Source organism: Podarcis melisellensis (genome assembly GCF_964234715.1).
Source record: "Podarcis melisellensis genome assembly, chromosome: 5".
Lineage (NCBI taxonomy): Eukaryota > Metazoa > Chordata > Lepidosauria > Squamata > Lacertidae > Podarcis > Podarcis melisellensis.
Genome location: NC_138537.1, coordinates 36,010,515 through 36,036,277, shown reverse-complemented (window position 1 = coordinate 36,036,277; position 25,763 = coordinate 36,010,515). Strand labels below are relative to the sequence as shown.

The 25,763-nt window shown below is 42.2% G+C and overlaps 3 protein-coding genes across 8 annotated transcripts in view; 1 reads left to right on the top strand and 2 right to left on the bottom strand.

The window, feature by feature from the left end:
- PAK2 (p21 (RAC1) activated kinase 2) overlaps positions 1-7,214 on the bottom strand; it is a 44,882-nt gene extending 37,668 nt beyond the window's left edge. The window contains exons 1-2 of one of the 2 annotated variants that reach the window (XM_081910469.1): positions 6,998-7,214; positions 6,384-6,478 (exon numbers count right to left, since the gene is read on the bottom strand). The gene's annotated coding sequence lies outside the window, so the exon portion shown is untranslated. The remainder of the gene's footprint in view (positions 1-6,383; positions 6,479-6,997) is intronic. The other variant, XM_081910468.1, reaches the window with a different exon arrangement.
- Positions 7,215-8,725: 1,511 nt separating this feature from the next.
- On the bottom strand, positions 8,726-19,450 carry PIGX (phosphatidylinositol glycan anchor biosynthesis class X). 5 transcript variants are annotated; one of them, XM_081910598.1, is made up of 7 exons: positions 19,319-19,450; positions 16,631-16,730; positions 15,687-15,744; positions 14,799-14,940; positions 13,394-13,607; positions 13,055-13,155; positions 8,726-12,220 (listed from the first exon to the last, which is right to left on the bottom strand). In XM_081910598.1, the coding sequence occupies exons 2-7, from the start codon at positions 16,716-16,718 to the stop codon at positions 12,062-12,064; spliced, it is 762 nt and encodes a 253-aa protein (XP_081766724.1). In that variant the 5' UTR covers positions 16,719-16,730; positions 19,319-19,450; the 3' UTR covers positions 8,726-12,061. The 5 variants fall into 5 exon arrangements, with proteins under 5 accessions (XP_081766724.1, XP_081766720.1, XP_081766723.1 ...); XM_081910594.1 differs by lacking the exon at positions 19,319-19,450 and adding an exon at positions 19,217-19,273; XM_081910597.1 differs by lacking the exon at positions 19,319-19,450 and adding an exon at positions 19,162-19,196 and having other exon boundaries at positions 16,631-16,732.
- Positions 19,451-19,563: 113 nt separating this feature from the next.
- CEP19 (centrosomal protein 19) lies at positions 19,564-21,646 on the top strand. Its single transcript, XM_081910628.1, has 2 exons — positions 19,564-20,113; positions 20,772-21,646. Exons 1-2 carry the CDS (start codon positions 19,984-19,986, stop codon positions 21,128-21,130), a joined length of 489 nt encoding a protein of 162 aa, XP_081766754.1. The 5' UTR covers positions 19,564-19,983; the 3' UTR covers positions 21,131-21,646.
- The last annotated feature ends 4,117 nt before the right edge of the window (positions 21,647-25,763 follow it).

Genomic DNA, 25,763 nt, shown 5'->3' with positions numbered 1-25,763 from the left:
ACAGCATCAACAAGGCAATTATAAAATAAGCAGGTATGGTGCCATAGACCACAGAAGATATAAAAACAAATTCAGTATGGAAATGATTACAAGCAAGCTACAGTAGGTAATCCTGTAAAAGTTATACAGGAGAGTATGCCATCTACCTGTTCTATTCACACATTTTGGGCAATTATCTAACTGTTGCAGTCTGTTTGCACAACAGACTTGTGATTGCACAAAGTGGATTTTGTTTTTCTTTCCTCCCCTCTACCTCTTCATGCCACCAAATCTGCCCTCGAAAGTTGAGGGCTCTCTGGAATAGATGGGGGGGCATGGGCAGAGGGAAGGAGACCTTGCTTGCACTGGCACACATTGGATATCTCACTTTCTGTGCAGGAGAGCTTACCCACTTTAACCCATATGAAACATTATGTTAAGTGAAGCAATGTGAAGATCTCTTGGAGTTCTCCATCCTGCTTACTAAAGGAAGTAGCCTCTTTCCCTATGACTACGGCATGGTCTAATAATATTCACAAGAGCATTTTACAGCAGGGATATAAAAGAGTCCCTTATGTTACTATCCCCTCACTTCACTCAAAACTTAAGGACAGCACAGCACATTTTGCCTGCAAAAAGAAAAATGTGATTCACCTTCTGTTCCTACATAAATCAGACACCTAATCATTAAAGCTTTCAACACAAAAATGGGTCATAGGCGACAGTATTTTGCTCTATTCATAAACCAATTCCATCTCCAGAATTTAGATCTAGGCCTGACAAGTGCATGAAACACAGCCAAGACTGTGAATGCCTTGTTCTGAGTTCCTTAAAAGGAAGAGCAGTCGGATATGTACTTATTTTATCAGGGGTATTATTTCCTTACATAAAATAGCAAGTAAATACTAGTACCTCTTTTAAGATCACATCACCATTAAAAAGCAAACAAGCAAATAAAATAAAGGTGACATAAAATAGAGTAAACACATTAATACAAAACAGATAGTACTAAAATTGAAAAAAATGTGGAATTATTAAAACATCAAATGCCTTGACAACTGTTATTTATAAATGTAATAAATATCCAATACAGCCTGCAAGCAAGAAAAAGGCCAAGGAAGAGGACTAAAACACTAATAACACGAAACAAACTGGATGATGGTGTATCTAATGATCTTCTTCAAAAATATATATTATCCATAGAGTAAAGATTTTCAAGCAGTGCAATAGGAAATTCTGAGGTCCTCAGAGAAAATAAGGGATGGTGGACAAGTTTTGCTGAAAGAACACTTAACTATGGCTACAGGTCTCTCATCACAATACATAGTCACTGAGGTGTATTCTAGAGCATGACAATAAGACAGACTAATCAGTGCTCTCCCACCACCAGTGATGATGCACCTTACAGCATGCCACCAACTCCTCTGTAATGGGACTGAAAAAGCATGAGTAATCAGGGATAATCTCTCTCTACTACTTCTGCTGGACATCTCAGAAAGGTTGGACCACATCAGAAAGATGAGACCTGACCTGCAGTGTTCCACAAGCCTCAGTATTAGCCCCAGATAATGCTCAACATCTCTGTGAAGCTACAGAAAGAAACCATCCAGAGCTTTTGAGTTAGATGCCACCAGTATGCCAAAGACATATTTAACTACCGGTAGTTATGTGTCTAGAAAGATGCTTCTGAAGTCCTGAGCTAGTTAGTGTCTAGCAGTTGTGAGTAAGTGAAACAATCAAACTGAAACTGAATCTAGACAAGGCAAAAATGATGCTACAGAGTAACTGCAACGCACAAGGGAGTTGTTATACCTATTTTAGAGGTAGTGGTATTCACCCCATTGAAACAGCTTAAGAGCCTGGGGGTGCTTTTGTTCCAATAAGCATGTACTGGCAATGGCCAGGAGTGACTTTCTTCAGCCACACTTGTTGAACCGGCTCTATTCTTTTCCAAAGCTGTGAGATTAAGTCCTATTGATCTATACTTTTGTACATTCAAAGATTGGCAAGAAGCCAAATGAGTCGAAGACTCAAAGGGTACAGCTGGCTCAGAATGCCACAGTTCACCTAATGTGTAAGGAGGGATGAACATGTACAATTAACTGTTTTAGCAACAGCACAGCTGCCTGTGAATTTCTGGGCCCAATCCAAGGTGCCAGTGCTCATCTTTGAATCACAACACAATTTTGGTTACAGGTAGGTAGCCGTGTTGGTCTGCCGTAGTTGAAACAAAATTAAAAAAATCCTTCCAGTAGTACCTTAGAGACCAACTAAGTTTGTTACTGGTATGAGCTTTCATGTGCATGGTATCTGAAGAAGTGTGCATGCACACGAAAGCTCATACCAATGACAAACTTAGTTGGTCTCTAAGGTGCTACTGGAAGGATTTTTTTTTATTTTGTTTCAAACACAATTTTGATCTATGGGCCACAGGTTGCCAACCCGTGATCTAGAGCTCACATGGAAGAAGCACATGGAGAAGAACTTCAGACAATAACCACAGGTTCTGGGCCAGTTCATGTGGGAAAATATGGTCCTCAAGGTAGTGGCGTCATGAGCACATATGGCTTTACAGGTCAAAACTACCATTTTGAATTGAGCCTGGAAATTATCTTGCAGTCAGTGAGTCATGCAAGAATTGGTGATATATGTTTAGACTTTAGAAACTCTCTAACACTGTATGGAGCCCTACACATCTGCATATTGCAGAAAGCAAGATCAGCAGCAGCTAGAACAGTGTTTCCCAACCTTGGGTCTCCAGCTGTTTTTGGACTACAACTCCCATCATACTTAGCGAGCAAGACCAGTGGTTAGGGATGATGGGAAGTGTAGTCCAAAAACAGCTAGAGACCAAAGGTTGGGAAACACTGAGCTAGAAACAAGGTTTCCTCTACAGTTACCTCAAAACTCTTGAATAATTTCCTGAGAGAGGTCATGAACTGTCTCTCTTGAGGGAATTCTGGAGGGATCACAGTTCTCATCTACTTCCATGGCTTTCAGCAGCCAGGATGAATATGGCCAAAGTATGCAGGCTGTACTAGTAGGCTGTTGAATTTAACTGAGTTTTAAATATTTTTTTGTTTTTTTTATATTTCAAATGCAACAAACCTTATGCAAAGCCCTTTTGTGCTTAGGAAACATTACAATAAAATGTAAAGTAAAATGGCCAATGGTAGGCAAGTGTTGACAGGAAAATTATTATTATTATTAATTACGTTCCTAACAAAAGTGACCCAAAACAACTTACAGAAATGGTATAAACCAAGTTATAAACAGATAATAACAAACACAACCAATAAAAGCCTAAAAACACATCTATACAAATAAAAGAAAAGTCTTACAGATCCTACCCCGCTAAAAGAGACCACAAATATCTGAGACACTTCAAATTAAGGAACAAAAGCCCAGATTTTTAAAAAGGAAAACTTTGTTTAGCGCCTAAAAACAGATAAAGATGTCACCAGGTGTTTCTCTTTGTGGAAAGCATTTCAGAAGCAGGGAGCCACCACTGAAAAGGGTCGCTCTTCTGTTGCAACCATCTAGAGCAGGGGTCAGCAAGGTTTACCTCCCCTGGGCCGGTTCACTCCTGCGGAGATCGCTCCATGGGCCGGATCGCGTCTGCACAGATGCGATTTCCGCACCACAGAAGCGAGTCCCCGCTCCGCGCTGCAGCGCACAGGGATTCACTGTGCAAGCGGCTCGGTTCAGGGTCAACTCATGGACCATTTAAATGTCCCCCACGGGCCACAGGTTGCTGACCTCTGATCCAGAGCTCACGTGGAAGAAGCACATGTAGAAGAGCTTCAGACAATAACCACAGGTTCTGGGCCCCTTCATGTGGGAAAATATGGTTCTTGAGGTAGTGGGATCATGAGCACATATAGCTTTACAGGTCAAAACTAGCACTTTGAATTGAGCCTGGAAATTATCTGGCAGTCAGTGAGTCATGCCAGAATTGGTGCTATATGTTCAGACATATATGTGCTGGTCAACAATTTGGCCACTAAATTCAGTATCAGCTGCAGTTTCCAAATACATTCCAAAGGCAGCAGCATGTATAATGCATTGCAGTAATCCAACATAGAGGTTACCAGCACATGGACAATGTAAGTTAGGCTGTCCCTTTGTCTTCTCAATGGAGAAAGTTTACTAGTACAGTGGTATCTCCGGTTACAAACTGAATCCATTCCAGAGGTCTGTTATTAAGCCAAAACCGTTCTTAACATGAGACACACTTTCGCTAACGGGGCCTCCCACTGCTGCCACACCACCAGCATGCAACTTCCGCTCGCATCCCGGGGCAAAGTTCGCAACAAGGAGCATCTACTTCCGGGTTAGCAGTGCTTGTTACCCAAAGCATTCGTAAGGAGGATGGTACATAACATGAGGTTCTACTGTAGTAAAGTGAGGCTTGGAAAAAAATATGCCGTGATTTGTCAGGGCAATCAGGAAGTTGTTAATAACATTTATGGTGCTGGATATATGTTTTCAAACCATAGCAAATGGTTGACATATATTCAGAAACTTTTGGGGGCCAAATACCCTTTTAGGAACTAATTTCTTGTCTGACGTTGCTGGCCAAATTTCTATGCCACTCTTCATCTGAGGATCACAAAGTGGTTTGCAATATAAAAACACAAAAATACATACCAAAGTAACAAACAAAAACAATACCCCCACAGTTTAAAAGGCCACAGATCATTTAATTGCCAGTGTTTCTCAAACTTGTGTCTCCAGCTGTAGTTGGACTACAGCTCCCATCATCCCTGACCACTGGTCCTCCTAGCTAGGAATTATGGGAGTTGTAGTCCAACAACAGCTGGAGACACAAATTTGAGAAACACTTAGCCAAAGGACTGGGAGAAAATGATTTTTTTTGCCTGGCATCTAAAGATATGTAACAAATGAAGTGCCGCCTTGCCCTGCTCAAGCTATACCTGCTGCTGCTGACACTTCTCCACCCACCCTGCCACCTCTACGGCTGGCAGAGAAGTGGTGCCGGCGCTGGCACTAATTTTGGGCAAGTTCTCACCAAAATCTGCATATACCAGTGCTGCTTCTGCATCAGCAGCAGGATACTCATGGGGATGCCAGCTAGGGTGCTTCTGTTGCCTGAGGCAGCCACCTCAGTCTGCAGTAACAGCTGAGTCAGTTCTGCCCAACACACACTGCTAGGGTGTTCAAAATCCAGGGAAGAATACCCTTTCCATTTGATAATCTGAGAGCAAGAGGTGATATGACACTCCCATTCTCTAGTGATAGGCTTTGTAAGCAACACAACAAATTTCAGCAAATGCAATGCAAAATTATGAGCAGTGATCTTATTTTAAGAAATAGGGATATTGCAGATATTTGAATAGGGAAGAACCTCAGCAACATTGCTTTGTGTTGTCCCCGCATTCAGTCCAATACTGATCATGCCACCAAGAGGGCAACAAAGCAGGCAGAGGTAACAGAATGCAAACACACTCTCTATGGGCAGTGTGGTGTGGAGAGAATGATGCTGAGAAATATGGAGGGGTCACCTGACATATCAATCTGCTAAGGCATCCTCTTTCTTCTTCACACTTCACTTTGTGACTCCAAGTGGAACAGTGCAGGGATAGAAACTGGCTGAGTCAGCTGTTCATACAAAGCACAGCCACCTCATCTTCTTGCTCATTTACCTACACTCTTCCTCCGGACAGTACAATGACAAAGAATACAACCCATCACTGAATACTCCCTACCATGCTAGAATACCCAGAGAACAAGGGGAACTAAGCAAGAGGTGGAAGATCCAGCAGTCTTCTTTTCCCTCCTAGCACAGCATGGAAGTTTGGGGAGGTGATGTTCTTCTCTAGAAGCCTCTACTTCCCTGTTAGCCATATTTCTTTCAGCAGAGCGACAAGGAGGATTGGGCCCCATGAGGCTGCAACCACATGTTCTGCTCGCTTGTCCTATATCACACTCACTCTGGATGGAGCAGTAGGAATGATTGGGCTTGCTGGGCCAATCCTTACTACTACACAACCCAAAGAAAGATCACAGAGAATCCGAGCCAGAGGTTGGACAAATGTGCAAACAGCGAATTGCCCACTTGCACGCCTGTGTTGCTGAGAGCGACAAGAGGGGGAGAGAGCAGACAGGAAAGCGAACAGACAAGGGCAGTAGCCCAGGCTTTCTCAACCAGACAGTTAAGAGAGAAGATCAGCGAGGAGACAGGAGGTACTACTGAGCTCTCTGATTCTTCATAGGCAGTAAAACTGGTCACAGTTCTCTGTACCGGGTTTGAGGAGAGAGGGGTTGGGAAGGCAGAAGCAGGAACCGCCCCCACCCTCTCTTGCGCGACCTTTACCCCAACACCTGCTGGAAGGAGCGGGCAGGTGAGTAGTTGGGAGGCAGCAGCCAGTCCTGTGCCTCACCTGCGCTTGAGGTGGGTGCGGTGGGAGACGGAAGAGCTGCTCTCAACTGCAGAAGCAGGGACACCCAAGCGGCCTGGCCAAGAACTCAAGATCCCCTGTGAAGGAAGCACCAAAGGCCATGAGGAATTTGCCTGCCTGCCTGCTTCTGGGTGGGTGGAGAGAGAAGTGGTGGAGCTCCCTTACTGATTAAGAAACATCCGAGCCCGTTTGAAACCGCGAAAGCTCTAGGAAGGCGTCGCCCCAAACCGGTTTGCGCTTTTTCCACGTTACCGAAGATGTCCCCTGTGCAGAAGCGACCACCCTTTGTCCGCCAGGTAATGGGGAGCTCCTCCGCGGCCTCCTCGCCCACCTGCTCGCCGCGCCGCAAAGTGCAGTAAAAAACCCCAAAGCCCTTTGCCTTTCTTCCTCCCCGCGGCCGCTTCTCCACCGCCCCTCGGGCACTTCCTCCTCAGAGCTGTGGTGGGAGCCTCCGGGAAGCGCAGCCTCTGGGCCTGCGGAGCTCGCTCGCTCTTCCTCATGCGAAGCGCCAACCACCCTCGCTCGCTCCGTCACACACACAACACACACTCGCCTCTCCCCCCATCCCCCGCGCCTGGGTCTCCGCTCCTGCCCACCTCCGGCCAAGAGCTCCCGCAGCCTCCAGGCCGCTTCGCACGCCTCAGGCACCAGCCGAGCTCGCCGCCTTCGCCGCCGCCCCGCTGGCTCGCTGGCTCGAGTTCTGCAGGGCAGGGCGCGGCCTCCGACAATGGCGGGGAGGGCCCACCGGGCGGCCAGAGGAGAAGCAAGCGGAACCACCGCGCGTGGCCACAGCCCGGGAGAGGAAGGGGCGGAGCTGGCCAGGCGGCTCCTGGCGCAGGCGGCGGCGCGAAAGGTGGGCAGGGGCCGCCGAGCGGGCGTGGAAAGAACGGCGCTGAGACCACAACTCCCAGCATGCACCGGGACGCAGCGGCGCTCCGCTTCGCCCCCGGGCCGCCTGTCTAGAAGCAAGTCTTTGCGCAGAGGAAGAGAAAGCTGGGAGGGGAGATGCGCTTGCTGGTGACTTGGGTGTCCTGGAGACAGCTTGCGCTTTGGGGAGAACAGAGTAGCGGATGTCTCTTCTCTCAGAGGGGGTGTCTGTTGCTTTTAAAATGTGTTTTCTTAAAAAAACCAGTATTTTTTTAAATACCATTTTTAATTTTTATTTATTTATACTTGCTCTTGCCCATTTTAAATTAAGGACATTGCTGGATATTGTTCAGTAAGAATTGCAGTATATTCGGTGTAATTTTTAGTAGGCACTGGTCAGTGTTTCCGTTTGGTTGTTCGGTTCTTGGGGAAAGGGAAGTACAGTATATGGGACGAGTTGGAGAACAGCCTTTACCAAAGGTGTCATGGGCTTTGAAGACACTTGAACTCTAGACTGGAGGGAGAAATGTGCTAGGAGGAAGGCACACTTGGCAGATCCACACTGTGATCAGCTCCTGCCCGGAAACCAATGTCCCCACTGTGGGGGACATTGAATCCACGCGTGTGGATTCAGAATTGGCCTTCAAAGTCACTTACGGACTCATTGTTAAAACCATGTTTATGGAAGACAGCTACGAGTGATCGCCAAAGAAGAAGGAGGAGGAGGAGGAGGAGGAAGAAGAAGAAGAAGAAGAAGCTGATTAAATTAACTAGCATTCTTGTTTATTACCTAAGTTGCAACTTGAGCTTGTTTTGTAAACTTCCCTAAAAATGTTACTAGGGAAGCAGGCAGGGGAAGCACCTCAACATCAGACTTGTAAGGAACAGCGCTTGCTGAGCAGCTCTGTTTTTCTTTCAGGCTCTCTCCCTTGGCACAACTCCAGGGCAGCTTTTGATGCAGGGACAACTTTATTAAACTCAACACATACAAACACTCAGTAGACTCCCTCTTGTGTTTACACAGATGACACCATCCCTCCTTGTTCTCATTGAATTGTCAGTATTATTATTAACTGTTTTTGCATCTGGCCCTTCCTCACAGAGCCCAGGATGGATAATAGACATAACATTAAGAACAAAGTTAAAATCATTATCTAAAAAGCAGTAATGTACTTAAAAACATAAAAACCATCAGAATTTAGTTATACCAGTACAGTACTTTCATTCTTACTAGGCACCCAAGGCTTGAACACACAAAAAAGGTCTTGAGCTGTTGCCTCTGCAAAAATGATACAGGATCTGCAGATATCCACAAACCTAGTTCCTGCCTTCTTCCATCCTCCTAGCCCTCTTGCTTCTGATCAGAGCCAGAAATCACCAAACATTCAAGCATTTCCCATGCCCTCCTTACCCATACACACAGTATAGCATGAAAGACTTATCTTCAAAAATGAACATTCAGTATCACCATTTTTATTTAAAATACATATATGTATCATTTTACTGTCTGTAAAGTCGTTCGCATCTGCTGAACAGAAAGGTATTAACCATTAAACACAAAAGCCTAAAACAATGCCAACATACCATTAAATTCCAGATAAAATCAGTCATACACTTCAAAAACAATCGCAGCACCCACAGTGCCAAAGCAATTACCAAGTGATTGACTCAAACCAGACTGGAAAACAAATTAAACCCAACCCAGATCAACAGGAAAGAATTCCCCTAGTACCTGGAATACAGTCAAGGCAGTATTCTTTGGGAGGGAGTTCCATAACAGGATGCAACCAGCTAAAATCTGCCCCCAGAAAACAACCAAGTCATTTTCAGTTCTGGATGAAGAATTGAAGTGGGTTTACAGTTTCATTCAAAACTCTTAGGATGGTATATGCTAAAGTGCATATGTTCATGTTTACTCAACACTTAGCAGTTCTTGTATCAATACTGAGAAAGTAATGATGGGAAAAATAAAGGCCTAAAACCCTGGCTCAGTCCACATTTGGCATGTTTCTCTGGCCGCTATCACTAGATGTACTGATTTCTGCAAGCCAAACCCAAAGAAAGTTAACAATGAATCATCCGCTAGGAATCAGAAAAAGCAGTGGGCACATCCACCCCTCCCTAGTGACTATACAACATGTAACACTAAAAAAACAGAACTCATAATACTGACACTGCAGCGTCTCTTTGCTTATATAAACACCAAGGCCAGGCTGCCATAGAAAAAAATATTTGAGGGTACAAGAAATTTCCCATGGGACAAGCTCTATCTTGTATGATCAGCTAGAAAGAAAAAACAAGCAGAGAGCTTGATTGCCCATTCAGCATTTCCAGCTTAAGGCACCAGCTAGTGCTGCCAGTGGGACTCTGCAGCAGCATATTATATTCCCCCTCCCCCTCAGTTCCTCCTTTTGTGGAAATATTTAAAAAGAAACATCCATTCCATTTTTAATATGAAAAATAAAGGGTCATAAAATATGCTTGTTTTTATAAATTAAAAGAACACTGGTGCTTGAGAGAAATTTCATAGCCCTTTCTTGAAAAAGAAGTGTCTCCTTGTGATAGATGGTATCTGTAAAATCTGAGCCACAGCTGGACTGACCGTACACTGATGATACATCAAACTGGCTGCAAGCTAACCATCCACCCAATACAGTTACCGATATATACATAATTTAAATCACCTTCTTCCAAACAGCCCTTTTAATGTTATCACTTGAGTACTGCAATTATGTTTGAGCGGGTGGAGGAGAGAGATGCACAATAACTGAATGGGAGCCAGAGCAAAGAGTGCAAGCAACAGCTTTATGTCTGCCTTCCAGCTCCTATAGAAATTGATGCTGACAGCTGGAATCCTTCTATTGACCTTTCATGCTATTTACATATCCTGAGGCTTGGGCCTCTTACTTCACCTCCAGTTCCATACAACAGTTGTTTTTCCGTTAAACAAAACTAGAATCACTACCAAAAGACAAAGCTATCTGCAAACCCTTAGATATCATTCCTAGATGTCCAGGCACATTCCAGTAAGCGTAGAAAATAAACTAATTTCCAGTAAGCTTCATCCTGTTAAAATAATGTACACATTGAATAAGCCAAGCAACTTGCTTGTACGCTGTACATGTATTCTCTGGACAGACTCAACAACAAATTCTGCCATTTTTCCAGGACACAAGCTATTCTGTGTTGGAAAATGTGCTTGTGATGTAATGTTGATGAACATTCATATGCTTTTCCGGCTGCAAATTCACAGATCCAACTAGCAAGGTACTGAAGGACCTGTACTGGGAAATATAATTGTGCAGCACTTTTGAAAAGGATCTTTTGAATAAATCTATGACTTCATGGAGAACTATCCTCATGCTTTTTCTATACAATTTTGTTAGGCATGCTTCCATTTTGATTTTATCAATATAATTTTTTTCATGGAACTATTTCTATTCCATTATACCTAATGAACAAATCCAGACTTGCAGTTCAAAAGTCTTATGTATCAAATGCATGTAATCTTACCAAAAGGGGAAGCATTTAAACATGAAACTTGTTGATGACACGATCAAGAAGACCAGCTTTGGATCCATAGTATGCAGTATAAAACTGTCACATTGACATTAAACTAAAAGGAAACAAGGATAAGATAAACAACTGAAGCTCACAGCTGTCCTCCCATTATGTGCTACAGCTGCTCATATATGGAAAGTGGAGAAACAAAAATAACCCATCTGCAATTGTTTTCTGCAGTGGCTCCCTTCCCCCAAACAGATGCAGAGCAATCTTCACAGAGAACCTGAGGTAGTAGCTGAAGTATTGCCTCAGCGATCATCATTCAGCACTTTGTACGGGGAGAACAAAAGACCAGTGTTAAAAGCATCTCATCAGCTAGCGAAAGATGCCACAAAACAAGTCTTTGATATAGTTTTAGTGGAGATCCAAAGAAAATATTTCATAATTCAGAGACAAGACCAGTACAGGTAAGAAACAACCAAATGGCATAAATTCAGCCATAAGTGCATTTTAAAAAGAGGTACCGGTATTTTCTTTTATTTAATTTATGAATTGGTAAATATTTTGTGCTGTCCACAGATATGGAAAGTGGCACATCTTTCCCTTTGAACCTATTTTGCATACTAGTAGCACACTTGATGCGTGAAGTTTGTTGACAATAGAAAAGTTAAGAATCTTTGGAGCTGCTCAGTTTTTCCATTAATGAAGCAATTTCCTCCCTGTATTTCCTTGTATTTTCAACGCTAATGATTTACATCCAGTGTTTTCTCAGAACTTGGAATAATTCCACCTGTTCTGTTATCTTCTGAGACATATTTATCCACTTCATGGTTTAAAAATGAACAGTTTATAAACTTCCTTCCAAAGTATTATTGCCACTTATAATTGTTTCTATTTGTCTGATATCTATGATTGACTACACATGAAAAAAGAACCTGTGTTTGGGTTTTTTAGGGTTCAAAAAATTATCCACCACCCCCCTTTATTGGTGATATCAGAATTGTTAAGTTAGGCAGGTTTCACTATTTCAAAATTTGATTACATGGCAATTTTGAAGGCACATATTTATCTGGTACTAGATCAGCCTATTCAGGAAACATGTACAAAGTTGGGGGGGGGGAGACTAAAACAGATCAAAAGCAATGCAGCCAAGCATGTGATACCGCACAGTCAAGTAAGAGGCACTTGGCCTGCTCCCAGTCTGTGATGCGGGGCCAATTTTAAGCCTTTTCTTCTGTTCCTGTCTCTGGTTTGTCTGGTGTATTTAGACAGTTTTTCCTTGTTCGGTTTTACTGTGAGCTCTGAACAAAGGAGAAGCATCCATGCTTGAATAAAGCTGAAAGGATAAGACTGGAACACAATATTGTGGTACCAAGAGTCACTGTGCATACCAACATAAGATGGTGTTTGAGCCCAACTGGTATCTGCAGTTTCAGTTCTTCGGTTACCTACAAAAGAAGATTTGCACATTAGAAGTCAAATAAGGCCACTTTCATTCAAAATGTATATTCACAATTTAACTGTAATCATTTCTCTTCCTATATTCTTTAATTAAAAATGTATTGCAATCCAGCCGTCCCGCACCTTTCAGAGCCTGGAGCAGCTGCTCCTTACTTCCTTCAGAAGCAGGGAACATAACCTTCTTGGTCTTCCTTGTCAGACCAGAGAAGAACTGCTCACATCATAGGGAAGAATAGATAATCCAACCTACCACTCATTTCCAGTTACTTTATCCACAAAAAAATCTCTGCCTCTTTCCCCTTCCCATCATTCCCTCTGAAGTTTATTAGCCACCAGGAGCAGTGTGGAATTTCCCATCTTCTCATCAGCCCCACTCTTATCTACCTACAGCCTATACTGGCTGCTTTCTGGTCAGGCAACTTGCAAGCAAGCAGCTTCTTAGCCTAGCAGTCTGTTTCAGCATCTCAAAGTTGCCTTGCACCAACCAACTTTACAGCGCAACCCTACACATGACTATTCAGGAGCAAGTTCCAGGAAGTCCAGTGGAGCTTCATCCTATGTGCAGGGAAAGGACTGTAGCCTTAAATCATTTTTCCATAGAGCAATGTGGTGAAAAATTTGAAGATTAGCATTTCCAGCCAAACAGCCTTCTCATCTGGAAACAGGAGCTACAATGCTATGAACATTTAGGCTATTAAAATCCCAGTGGGGCCTATTTACCAGGACCAAGCTGTGACAAAAAATTAAAACAGATGAATCAAAATTGTTACAGACAGATCTATTCCTAGAAAAACTAAGAGATGTAAGAAGTATGAACACACATCTTTGAACTTCATGCTATCCCAATGGCATGTGCGTATATTCTTCTGAGAACATGGAGCTTCTATTTCAGTTTCTTTCAAACATTCCAGTGAAAGGAAGACTAAAAGAGAGGGGGGGAAACAGAACATAAACTTAATATTCAGGAAAGAGATCACTCATATTTTTCATGAAGTATGTCTCTCAATTCTATATCTATCTTTACACATCTCCTTAATGCTTCTACAAAAATATAACATTTTATCTGCAAATTTTTAATGATTCTATATTGCCCTGCTTTTATTATTCTTCCAATTGTTCCCATTCTCATTCCCCAAAGAAGAAAAGTCAGTCTCGCTTACATTTTTGGCAATGCATCAATACATCTGGACTCTTCAGTACAGTAGAGATTTTCCCATCATTCTCTGCTGGCCGATGATACCGGCAGTGCAGAGGTAATAATGCTCTAAAACAGGAAAAGCATTCAGGGTCAGGTCTCATATAAACGAGGACAGAAACGTCAGCAGCTAAGTACTCGGGAGCTTCCAAATCTATGTTATCTGCCATCATCAATGCCTGTAGAAAAAGTATAACAACATAATTAAAAGCAGGGCATTTTTTCACAATATAATCCCATTATAGGCAGTAGCACCACAGCTACCGTATCTTGCAGAGAAGCCCCAAGGCTGGTACCAGTGACTTATTCATGTACAGTACTTGTCTGTTAGTAATGCAGTACAGGTGACTCCCCACTTATTTGGGAGTTACATTCTGTGAAATGTTTGTAACTGGGGAGCCCGATGCAGTATCTATAGCTTCCTGCCCAACAGCTGTTGAGTGGGGTAGAGAGGCAGAAGGGGGAGCTCCCGTATGCCATTTTTGAGTCTTTGGAGGCTTTTTTTCTGGACTTCTGGCTCACTGTCGTCCTCTTTGGGCTCTGGGGAAGGTCTCCTTGTGAGCCACAAGGACTTTCCAGCTCTCTCCCACCACTTCAGGTTAGAGTTTGTTTGTTTGTTTGTTTGTCTGTCTGTCTGTCTGTCTGTTTGTTTCCTGGCACTGCACATATATGCAGTTGCACGTGAGTCGAATGTGTGTAAGTGAAGGGGGGATGCTTGTATTGTGAAATAATGTTCTTAACAACAACTTAACAATGCAAGCGAAAATTGTCAGGGGTGTCAGTAAAGTAAAATGGAAGTTAAAAACAACGTGAATAATAAAGACAACTTCAGAAAGAAGCAGGGGAGACACTGTATTGTTTTTGGCAAATACCCAAAATAGACTTTTGTCTAGCCCCTTATGTGATAAAATCTCATCTCCAATAGTTTCTTAATCGAGTGCCTACTTGTACCTTTAAAACATGAACACAGGAATGTAACATTACAGCTAGCACTTACAATAACAGTAACAAGGATCCAAAAAGCTATGTAAGGCCAGTATGATTTGGTCTGTCTTTGATTATCAAGATTTTATGCCATAAGTAGCCAACCTGGTGCCCTCCAGAAGTTGTTGCACTACAACTCCCATCATCCCTGACAATCCTATACACACTTATCTGGGAGCAAGTCCCACTGAGTTCAGTGGGGCTAACTTAAGAGGAGGGATGTATAGCATTGCTCTGCCACAGATAGAGCAGTTAGGCTCATAACTGTTTGCTTCCAAGAAGGGACAGGTGCTTGTATGCCATTAGAAGCCTAACTTTATGTACATCTAGCCATTTCGTGCCCTATTAGCTTTCCCTGCCCACAAAAGTCATCCTGAAAACCTTACCTCAGTGAGATTGTGCTTTTGTAAAGATGTCAATTCATAGGGATCCACATATAGTCCTTTTGGTAAGTGTACCTTAGTTGCCACCATGCAACTTCTGAGGCTTTCGTCAGCTGTACTGATATTTACCCGAATCAGCAGATTTCTAACATTTAAAACAAGAAGCTTTTACAACAGAATGCCATCAAAACATACCAATCTCACTTGTGTATAAAGTACTTTTAAAAGACTGTGTTACTATATTTTTTAATCTGCAGGTTTTTTTCCTATGGCTACAGGGCCCCACATACTTGGGTCTGGGGAAACTGAGAATGTTTCTGAGAGATTTATCACTAACATTCAATTTTATGTCTTTTAATTGTTGGTTGTAAGTTGCGTTGTGTTGCCCTGGGCAAGTTAAAGCAACTAACTAACTAACTAACTAGTGTTTTAATTGTAGCTGTGTGTCTTTTTCCATATTTCTGCTCTGAGACCATTTTCTGGTATGTGGCAATAAATAAATGGTAATAACCCCCACTGAAACTCAGAAGAAACTCACAACATATAACTTTTTCATCTTTGTATTAATGGACAGTTGAAGCTGAGAAGTCTCAATCTAATTGGCTCTACATTGCTTTAATTGGACTAAGATTCAATACAACTAGGTATTGCTCCGAGTTGTCTATGAATCCATGTGACTTAAGATAGACTGCAACTTTTATTAACAATTGTTCAATACAGTACCAGCATCCCACAGCATCCATAAACATGCCACTAGTACATTTAGTTTAACATATCAGTTCACTTGACTACGTACGTACTGCCATGGTAAAGCAGATGCAAAAGAATTCAGGTCTTATTAAGACACTAATAACAGAACCACTAACCAGTATCTGTTGGTCATAAACCCACCTGTGAAAGCCATCTTTCAAAAGCTGTTGCCTGACCTCAGGACACATGTTCTGTGCATCTATAAAAAACAGAAAATACATGAGAAACTGACATATTTTAAAGCAATCTAAAACACCATTTCAACACAGTCAGAGTTTGTTCTTCTGTTCTTTAGGAACGCCTTTTACAGGACAGAGGAACTGAAGTAATTTTGATCAATAAAAAGATTATTCTCTCTTGAAGCCATGGCAGACAACAGACATTTAATCCAGTCTTGCAATTAGTTGCTGACTAATAGCCTAAATAACCCAGTGGCAACCACACTAGCCCTTGCACCTCCCTACCACCAATTCTAGAAGGCACAGCTTACAGCTAAAGAAAAACAAAGGATCTATGTTTTCAGTGAGCCTCCCACCACAAAAACTGAGCCTTCCAACAACCAGAACACTCCACTGTTTCTGACAGTGTTCCCTCTATGTCAGAGAGAGGGAAAGAAGCTAGCAACAATCAGAAATCATCATTGTGTTTCCCTGGGTAGAGAAGCAATGCATAAATCAATAGCTGCTGATTTCTCCTCAGGGTGGAGGAAGACATTCAAATGCAGAAGAAGAAGGGATGTGCTAGGAGTAGATATCAAAACACTTGTTTCTAATTAGGCAGTTTAAATATTGCCATCTAAACACTCACAATGGTCCTGAGTTACTCCTGTGTGCTCAGTGGACTGCTCAACAATGTAAAATGATTTTACATAAAGGAAAAAGACATAACATAAGCTTATTAAATGTGTTAGAATATAGTCAATAAGGCATTGAAGTGGATTTGCATACATCTATTAAAAATGCAAACACAGTATCAATAAAGGACAGTTAAGCACTCTGCAACACATATGGAATCCAAGAAAAAGAATAATGTACAACGTTTGTTCACCAACTAGCTTCGGGAAAATAACATGGATTTCAACTTACACAAGCATTTTGGTATGCACACACAAAAAATGATCCAAAATGAGTGGATACTTGTCTGAAGAAGCACATTCTTTTCCTGCTGAAACATCTCAGAATAAAACTACAAGGAAAAACAAATCACATTAAAGAATAGGAGCTTTTGTCCATGGCTTAGAACTTGATTTGTGACAAAACTGTGTGGAAGTGACAGTAACAGTAACAATTAATTCACTCTAAGACAGGGGTTGTCAACTTGGTCCCTAGCACCCACTAGTGGGCATTTCTGGATTCTAGGTGGGCAGTAGGGGATTCTACAGCACAAGCTGAATCCTCCTTCCATCGAGCACTGGTGGGCGGTAAGGAAATTTTACCATCAAGAAAGATGCATTAGTAGGTGGTAGGTATAGAAAGGTTGACTACCCCTGCTCTAAGGTAAGTCTTTAAATGGAAATTCCCAAGAAAGAAAATAATAAGCAAAGTGAAACATTATTGCTTTTAGGGTATGTGCATTTTTCCAGACCTTCTCAGGATTGTATCACAGCATGCTTTGGCTCAAACTATGAATATCTGTGCCCCAATTACACTGAAAGCCTGAGATAATGTAGAGCTTCACAACAATGAAGGAATATAAGATATACACTGCCATGTCCACATGGGCCCTACAATTAGCCATCTGAAGGCCATGTTTAAATCAATGTTATCCCTGCTCATATGTCTCTGAAACCCAGTGTCTGTAACAAAATTAACAAAAGTGTAACTTAGAATCACTTAACTCAGCCATATGAAAACTCTGATCATAATTATAAAAAAAACAACAACCGCTGCACCCAAGCCTGGAAAGTTAGATGTCTGTATTTAACTTATCTAGCCTACACTGCATTGTTCTAGTTAAAATGTTATTGTGTAGTAAGTGTTCATGATGAGCAATGCACTCCCATCCATATCCTCAGACAAGAAAAGATAATGTGGCAGGTGGGTGAGGAAATGACTCCTGCTTGAAAGTGGAAATTGGCACTGTGGGAAGATAACCAAGGAGAATCAACACTCTATTCATGTCACTACAACATATACAGGCATATGAAGTTAATGGCACTGCAGCACCTAAGCCATCTTGTCACAGAATCAGAGATCACAAGTGTATAGCCTGTGGGGAGAGCTGTGTATTCCTCTTTCTTTCCCTCTTTGGAAGAAAACCAGGGACATAAAACCAGGGACATGACTACTCCACCCTACAGCCTTTTCCATCCACTGTTGTGCATGTTCTTTGAAGATGCCTTGACAGAGATACTGTCCATGCTTGCAGTATTCTACCATGTACAGTGGTACCTCGGGTTAAGTACTTAATTCTGTTCTTATCCTGAAGCAAAGTTCTTAACATGAAGCACTATTTCTGGCTTAGTGGAGTGTGTAACCTGAAGCATATGTAACCTGAAGCGTATGTAACCCGAAGTACCACTGTATATGGATTTATAAAGCCTTAATGTGGCCAAACAAATCATATGTATGTATGTTACTTTGTATGTATTATTATGTATTTTACAAGTGCCACTTGCAAGAAACCAATACTCCAGTGTGACAGCACTCCTCACTGATATTAGGCAGGCACCTTCACTTATTATTGTTTTTGGCACCTGCTAGATTATTATTTTTTAGGCAAGCTTACCCATACTTTATTTAATTATGTACATTGTTAACAACTGTTGGTTTTACTTATATTTGCTCTTAACATTCAATTTTATCAATACTTTAATGAATATTTTTGTTCCGTTTATCAGTTATTTCACAAAATTTATATACCACTTGATTGTAACCACTTAGGGGTTTTGGATGATTAATCTGTATATAAATTCTATTAAATAAATAATATAAATAATGTGTTTCCAATCTCATGCCCGCTATATATTTATATCATCCATACAAGAGTGCTCCTGTTTTTGCCAGCTATGTTCCCTTGGGAGCTTTGAGCTTCGCAGCCAAGAAGCCTGCCCGAGCCATCAACAGACTTACAAGGAAATAAGCCCCAGTGAAATAATCTTTTTTCCCCTCCGCATAGAAGAGGAACTATATAAAAAGAGAAGACCCTTCTACTTGTCGTATTAAAGACACTTCTGTCAACAGTTTGGAATTTTTGAAGCAAATTGAATTATTTTGCAAACTCGCACGAGGCAGGAACATTCAACCTCCCGAAGAATACCTATCTCAAGCATTTGGGGGCACAAAGGGAGAGAGGGGAAGCAATCCGAAAACTAGTGGCGGCGAGTGCAACTTTCTGAAGCAGAAACCACCCCAGGCTCCCCCGGAGAGGAGAAGATCTAGCGGCGCCTCAGGACGCAGCCCTTTCGCTTGGTCTAAATGTCACTCTAGGCGACGCTGCTAGGCGACCATTCCCACGACCCCTGACCAGGAGCTCTGCGAGCGAAGGCTGGCGGTCCGCAGGGCCACTGAGCTCCCCCACCCGCTTCCCGCAAGCACCCAGTCGAGAGTATCCCCTCGGAATATGCTCCTCCCGGGCTGAAGATACGAGGGCGGGAGGGCCAGCTCTTCCCGCCCCTCGAGAGGGCCGCGGGGTCTATCTAAACCCCACGCAGCCCAACGGTGCCCCCTTACTTCATGCACGCGCCGCCTCTTCCGCCCACAACCAAGGTCCTCCCCCCCCCCTTTCAGAGCGTCCTCATGGGCGCCTGACTTGGAGAGCATAGTCGGACTGACCTCCACTTAGCCAGGGCCTCCGCCTCCGCCTTTCTCAGGACCGTAGGAAGAAGGAAAGGAAGCGAGGAAAAGCAAAGAGAAGCTCGGCGGGACCTCTGCGAAGACGTCCCTTCGCAGGCACGTTCAGGGACAGCAATGCCGAAGGGGGCCTGATGGAGCGGCGGCGGCGGCGCTGAGCCGTTGTCATGGTGACGAGTGGGATGCTGGCGCGCGTGCGCCACGCTGCTGCTGCTGCAGCCGATGCAGAGGAAAATAGGAAGAAGCAGTGAGGTCCTTGGGGCCTCGGAAGAAGGAGGAGCCGCGGTGCGTGCGCAGGCCGGGCAGAGGCCGGGACTCGGTTTCTCCTTCGCCTGCCTTAGTCGCCCTGCTCGCCTTTGGAAACAAACTGTTTTTAAAAGCTGAGGCGCTGAATGGAGTCTGAGAGGGATGCTCTCCTAGGTGGCGAAATACGAGTTTCGCTATTCAGTGCACAGTGCCACTCAAGCATGCCGTTGTGATGCCACTGGCAGTTTTTAATATCTGAAGTGGGATCCTGTTTCATAAGCGGTTTTAAACTTCTTGGTCCTTTTAAACACCGTTAACGTGTCTCAATAGCTTACCAAAATAAAAAGTTGGTTCACTGGGCATGAATGAATGTGGTGTCTTCTGAGTGAGCCTACAGCAGGATGTCTTACGTGGCAAAGAAGTGCGGCATCAAATTAAACCCTCCCTCTATTGTTTTAATCTATGAAGATCAGCTCAGGAATAATATACGCAAGCGCATCATGCCTATCCGGAATTTCTCCAAGTTCTCAGGTATAGCATGCTTATTTTTCTAATCTAGCGCTGGTTCCTTCCCCAAATAGGCAAGTTCAGATACTGCTGCCACCACAGGAGTTTGTCTAGCACAACCTTCACCAAACTGGTGCCCTCCAGATGTTTTGAACTACACTTCCCATCAGCTCCAATGAGTGGCTGTTAGCTAAGACTGATGGGAATTGTAGTCCAAAACTTCTGGAGGGCACCAGGTTGATGAAGCCTGATCTAGCAGCTCAGCATTGGAGATGGTGTGCAATCCAATATGCAGGGGGAAAGGAATAATTCCTTAAGCACAGGTGGGAATACTGGCAACAATCTGGAAACTACACATTGTTTAGTTATCATTGAATGCACGTGACCACATTCAGGATTGCGTTTGAGAAAGGTACTGCTTCAGCCATTTAGTTCTTAAGCTTTTGTGCGTTTTATAGTGGAATTTGGCTTTTCACTCTACAGAAGGCAGCAGGTGTGATATATATATAGTCCGCATCTCCCTCTGTTCCTCACAAATAGGCGTGAAAGAGGTGAGAAATAGTCCTCAGAGACATATATTTCCGGATTGGCTTTAGGAAAAACATTTTAAAATGCATATTTACAAATAAACAAAATTATGAATTTTTTGTTACCTGGACTTTTTGTCTTATCATTGGTGCAGATTGCAGCAGGGCAGCAGAACAGCTAAAGAATAATCCTCGGCACAAGACTTATTTAGAAGGTGTCTCAATGGAACAGCTACAAAAATTACACAATTTGCTGAGATGCCAGTTGGGGGGACAAAATCTGACTCAGGGTCTGGAGCAAATTCAGCGGGAAGAAACAATTGACCCAGAAGAGGACCTGAACAAACTAGATGACAAGGAGCTAGCCAAAAGGAAAGAAATTATGGATGCATTGTTTGAAAAGAACAGGAAAAAGAAAGATGACCCTGATTTTGTCTACAACGTAGAGGTGAAGTTCCCACAAGAAGAGCTTGAAGCCTGTGAGTGGGATGATGAATCAGATGATGAGTTTTGATCCATAATCAAGCTGTGGATTGATGAGTCTTCTCATATTGGGAATATATATCTCATGCCCCTTCATATTTTAGCAACCAAACTTGAGTAATCAGTCAGCTGCTACATTTTATACTGTGAAATTACAGTAGAACAAGAATTACATTTTTTAAAAAATGTAAACATGTTAATGAAAAAGTGTTTGGGGGTGCTTGATGAAAAAGATGCAACCAGACTCAAAAGAGTTCTATATAGACTGTATGCTAGTTCTTTGCCATTGTAAATAAAACAATGGATCTACTTTAGTACTTCACACTGGAGCATTAACTTGGCAAAAAAATTAACTCTGCAAGTAATTGATGTCTTATTTGTTGTTTTGCAATGTTGTTTAATTACCAGAGGTGCCAGTTTGTCCGTTGAACTTCCAAACTTTCAGTTACCTCTCTCTTTTTTTTTAATGCATCAGAATATGAGCTACAATATTTGGTAGTTTAATATTACTGTTTCACACTGAAGTGATACCGTTGTTTTTTTGTTTTTGTTTTTAAAGAATTGCTTTTGGGGAATCACAGTGAAACCATTTATTTTTAAGTATGCAGGGCTGTGTTGAAACTAATGCTCTTAAGTTATTGTTAACATGGGGTTTTTGGAGTGTGATAAAGCATGATTTAGAAGTCAAATTAACGTGCAGTCCTAAAGCCAGCTGAGAGGCCATTAGAAACATAAAGCAGCATTGTGCTAGCAAAGAGGGAGTCCTTACTACACTAGCAGAAAGCACTGCTAGCATATAAAAGTAATAGGGGAGGAGGCAGGGGGGAAACTGCTCTCCCCCTTTCTACCTTGATTGGAGCGAAGGAAGTGATTATTCCTTTGCCGCAGAATCAAACAGACACTAACTTAGGATTGTTCTGTTTCAGTTAGTCTTTTATGTGGTGCTAATAATGGATGCTTTATTGTGATATTAAAATTATATGCTTTCTGTTTCCATTTTTATGTAGTCAGACCTGAAGAAACAACTGTCCAATAAAGTAATTTTGAAAAACTGAAAGAGTCGGTAATGTTGACAGAATTAAATGATGTCTGATAACAAGAATGACAGGTGTATGAAATCATGGCAGCAATAGACTACTTTTTAGAAAAGGTTATTGAGTCTGCCGAAAGAATGTGTTAGCCACTGTATTTTTTTTTCTAAGGGCCCTGCAGGTGAGCTACTGAATAGTGTAATAAATGTTTACTAGTTTTCCCTTCTCAGTTTCACCTCTATAGCTGGGAGTCCAGCTAAAACAATGTGAAACAGAAAAGGCACTTCTGATGCTTCACCAATGCAGTTCTCTTGTTTATTGACCCTGTTGTGGGTCCCATTATGTACAATTTTAACCCAGTTTGGGAAATGGTGTGTGTATGTGAGTTGGGCTCAGAGAATACATGAAGACACCACAAAATATATATTTATACACACAAACACACACACATTCAAATTCAAAAATGTACCCCAAGACACATGTATGCAAACTATAAATTTCAAACATATATAAAATTTGGTCTCCAGAGGGCAATGTTTTATTACTTAACTACTCACTTTTGGCAAATTTCTTCACTTTGCAGGAACCTCAGAACATTTAAAAGTATCTCTCCAGGCACAGAGCAGCTTAGGAATAAGTTGTATTGCTCTTTGTACACTGTACAGTCTCTAGTGTTTGGAAAAGTATTAAAACTGATTGATTTGATTTTTTTTTAAAAAAAATACTTGACAGGAGGCCTTTTTCAGTAAGACATATACTTGTGATAGAAAGTTTCTTTGTGAAGTCAATTACATTCTAACTACAACATGATAAAAGAAATGAACACTAGATGCTGGACCTCCTTTTTAATTATAAAAAGAGTACATCTGGGAATGTCAGCTGCCTTCCTATTTTATGATGCCAAAGTTTAAGTTATATTTAAATTGTCAAATAGCCCAATCAGAAGAAAGACAAAGAGATACAGTATTGTGAAAGATTATTATTATTATTATTATTATTATTATTATTATTATTATTATCCCAATGTATGTATTGCAATTACAGTCTTCAAGGTCATCCCTTGCATGTACTGCATTGAGATCATTTTTCCAAACCCAGATGTTTAAATTTTGGAACACCATCCAATCAGCATGCAGCAATGGTCAGATATGTTCCCACTTGGTCGGCCAGCCACAGAATTGCTAGGCTGCACTCAGATGAGGAATAAATGGAAGTAGGGTGTGAGGATATAGCCTGCTCAGAAAATGATCACCACAAACACAAAATGTGTTAACAAGCTTCTATACCTACAATGATTGTAGATGTATAATAGGTTACTTTAGTAAGTAAGGTTAGTAAGGGGAAATTAAAAGTAAAAGATGTGCCAGCTGACCATATGATGATGGTCATATGTGGATGCTGCCAAAAATTTCATGCATAAAGAGTACCAGTTTCTCGGTAAGCTGCAATCCATAGACTCCTTTGCCCAAAAATATTTGCAGCACAAATCCCGTTGTTTAGAGTAGGGACCTATGAATCTGCCAGTTTCAGTAGTCTTAGGTTTCTCATTTATCCAAACTTAAATTCAGTTCTCTACATTTCCACAGCAGTTTGCTATTTCTTCCTTTAAAAAAATATCATGAACACTTACCGGCATTTTAGTGCACGTTTCTCCTAATACACACATGTTTGGAAGCAATTACCCCTTATATAATGCAATTATATATGTTATTTTGACTCATAAATAGATTTTTAGGTACATTTCCCCCTAATAACAATAATAAGAAGAAAAGGAGTTTGGATTTGATATCCCACTTTATCACTACCCGAAGGAGTCTCAAAGCGGCTAACATTCTCCTTTCCCTTCCTCCCCCACAACAAACACTCTGTGAGGTGAGTGGGGCTGAGAGACTTCAAAGAAGTGTGACTAGCCCAAGGTCACCCAGCAGCTGCATGTGGAGGAGCGGAGACGCGAACCCGGTTCCCCAGATTACGAGTCTATCACTCTTAACCACTACACCCCACAATATATGCATTTTTTCCATATTTGGTTGGAGAACTGTATCACAAAATTTGGAGAAGTGTGAATTTCATAAGATAGTTGTATTTTGCTTTGCATATTTGTTGAAAAGTAGGAATTTGACAATTTTTCATGAAATTACAAACAAATTCTCCATCAGTTTAGAGGAGCAAGAAACTCACACGAGGGCAGCAATGAAGCAGAAACTGGAGATAAGAGGATGCGGAGTGGAATGGAAGGAGGGATTAAGGAAGCAAGTGGTCCAAATAAGGGATGCTTATAAGACCATCCAAGAGGCCTAGGAATAGGATGCAGGTAACAAACGTCAAGAGAGAATGACTGGGAGAAGCAAACTGGGGGTGGTGGGGTGGAGTTTAACTCTATCTGCAGTTATCCTGACAAAACTATCTTTGCATTTCAAGGGAGGCTTCCATTGCTGCCAATTAATGCATTCACACAATTAACAGGGCATCTAGTTTGGTCCTAAGCCAGCAGGCAAAGGCTGGGATGAAGGAAAGGGAAAGGAGGGAGATCAGAGCTGACTGAGAACACAGAAGGGAAGCTTGGGCTGGCATTCAACCTACTCACTCCTACAGCCCACATTATTGGCTATATTTCCATATGCATTCCCATCATTTGTTGTGCATTGCACTAGTGGTTAGAGGGTGGGACACGGGCATAAGTGTGGGAAAATAATTATTTTAGGAATTGGGTGCTGATAGGCATCTCTATATCGCATTACAGAACTATCTAAGGATTTTGTGGAATCCTCATCGATGAAAGCGTTTGGGGCAGGGAAAACTAGGCTGATCAAAAGCAGCCACAAATCTTTTGGGATAAATCAATCTGTCTGTGAAACAGATGAAATGGAGGGGGATTTGCCAGTTGAGCCACATTCTTTAATGGTATTTTAAACATACATTGATTGATTGATTTTGTACTGCTTTTCCTTGAGGCACTCCAGTCTCTGTTTCATGCCTCTCCTCCTCTCACAAAGATTCTAGAAATGGACCACATAAAACACCAGCAAGCAAACTTGTGGCAGAAAGAAAGTGCGGCAACATCGTGCGGCAGAAGGGAAAAGCCACTGAAAGAGCATGTAAAGAAGCATTGAGGTAAAGGCAGCTGGAAGCTAGCCAAATACACGAGGGTAAGCTCAGCTGGCTGAATATTGTTGTTGCACAAAGCAGGGCAATGCACTGATGTGGCCCACACTGTAGGCACATGTTGAAAACCTAGACTCCATATCTGGGTTGCATACGTACCGAGCATTTAAAGTGCACAACTCCCCCTCCCAAACTATGTGGGGAACTATAGTTCATTATGGGTGCTGGGAACTGTAGCTCTGTGAGAAGTAAACTACAGTTCCAATAATTCTTTTGGGGAAAGTCATGTGCTTTAAATGTATGGGTTATCAGCTGATCATCAAGGCTTCTGTGCACAGTGCCATGCAAGAACAGCTCGCCTGACACCGCTGCAGCATCAAGTGATTGGCAGGTGGGGGAGACAAGGGTGGGACCTGCCAGTTGGATCCAGTCCTGCCCCCGCGATCTAGAGGACTGTAGGAAACTGGAGGTAGTAATATAAAGGCATGTTAAGGCTGTTAAGTAACTCTGTGAGGGGAAAACTACAGT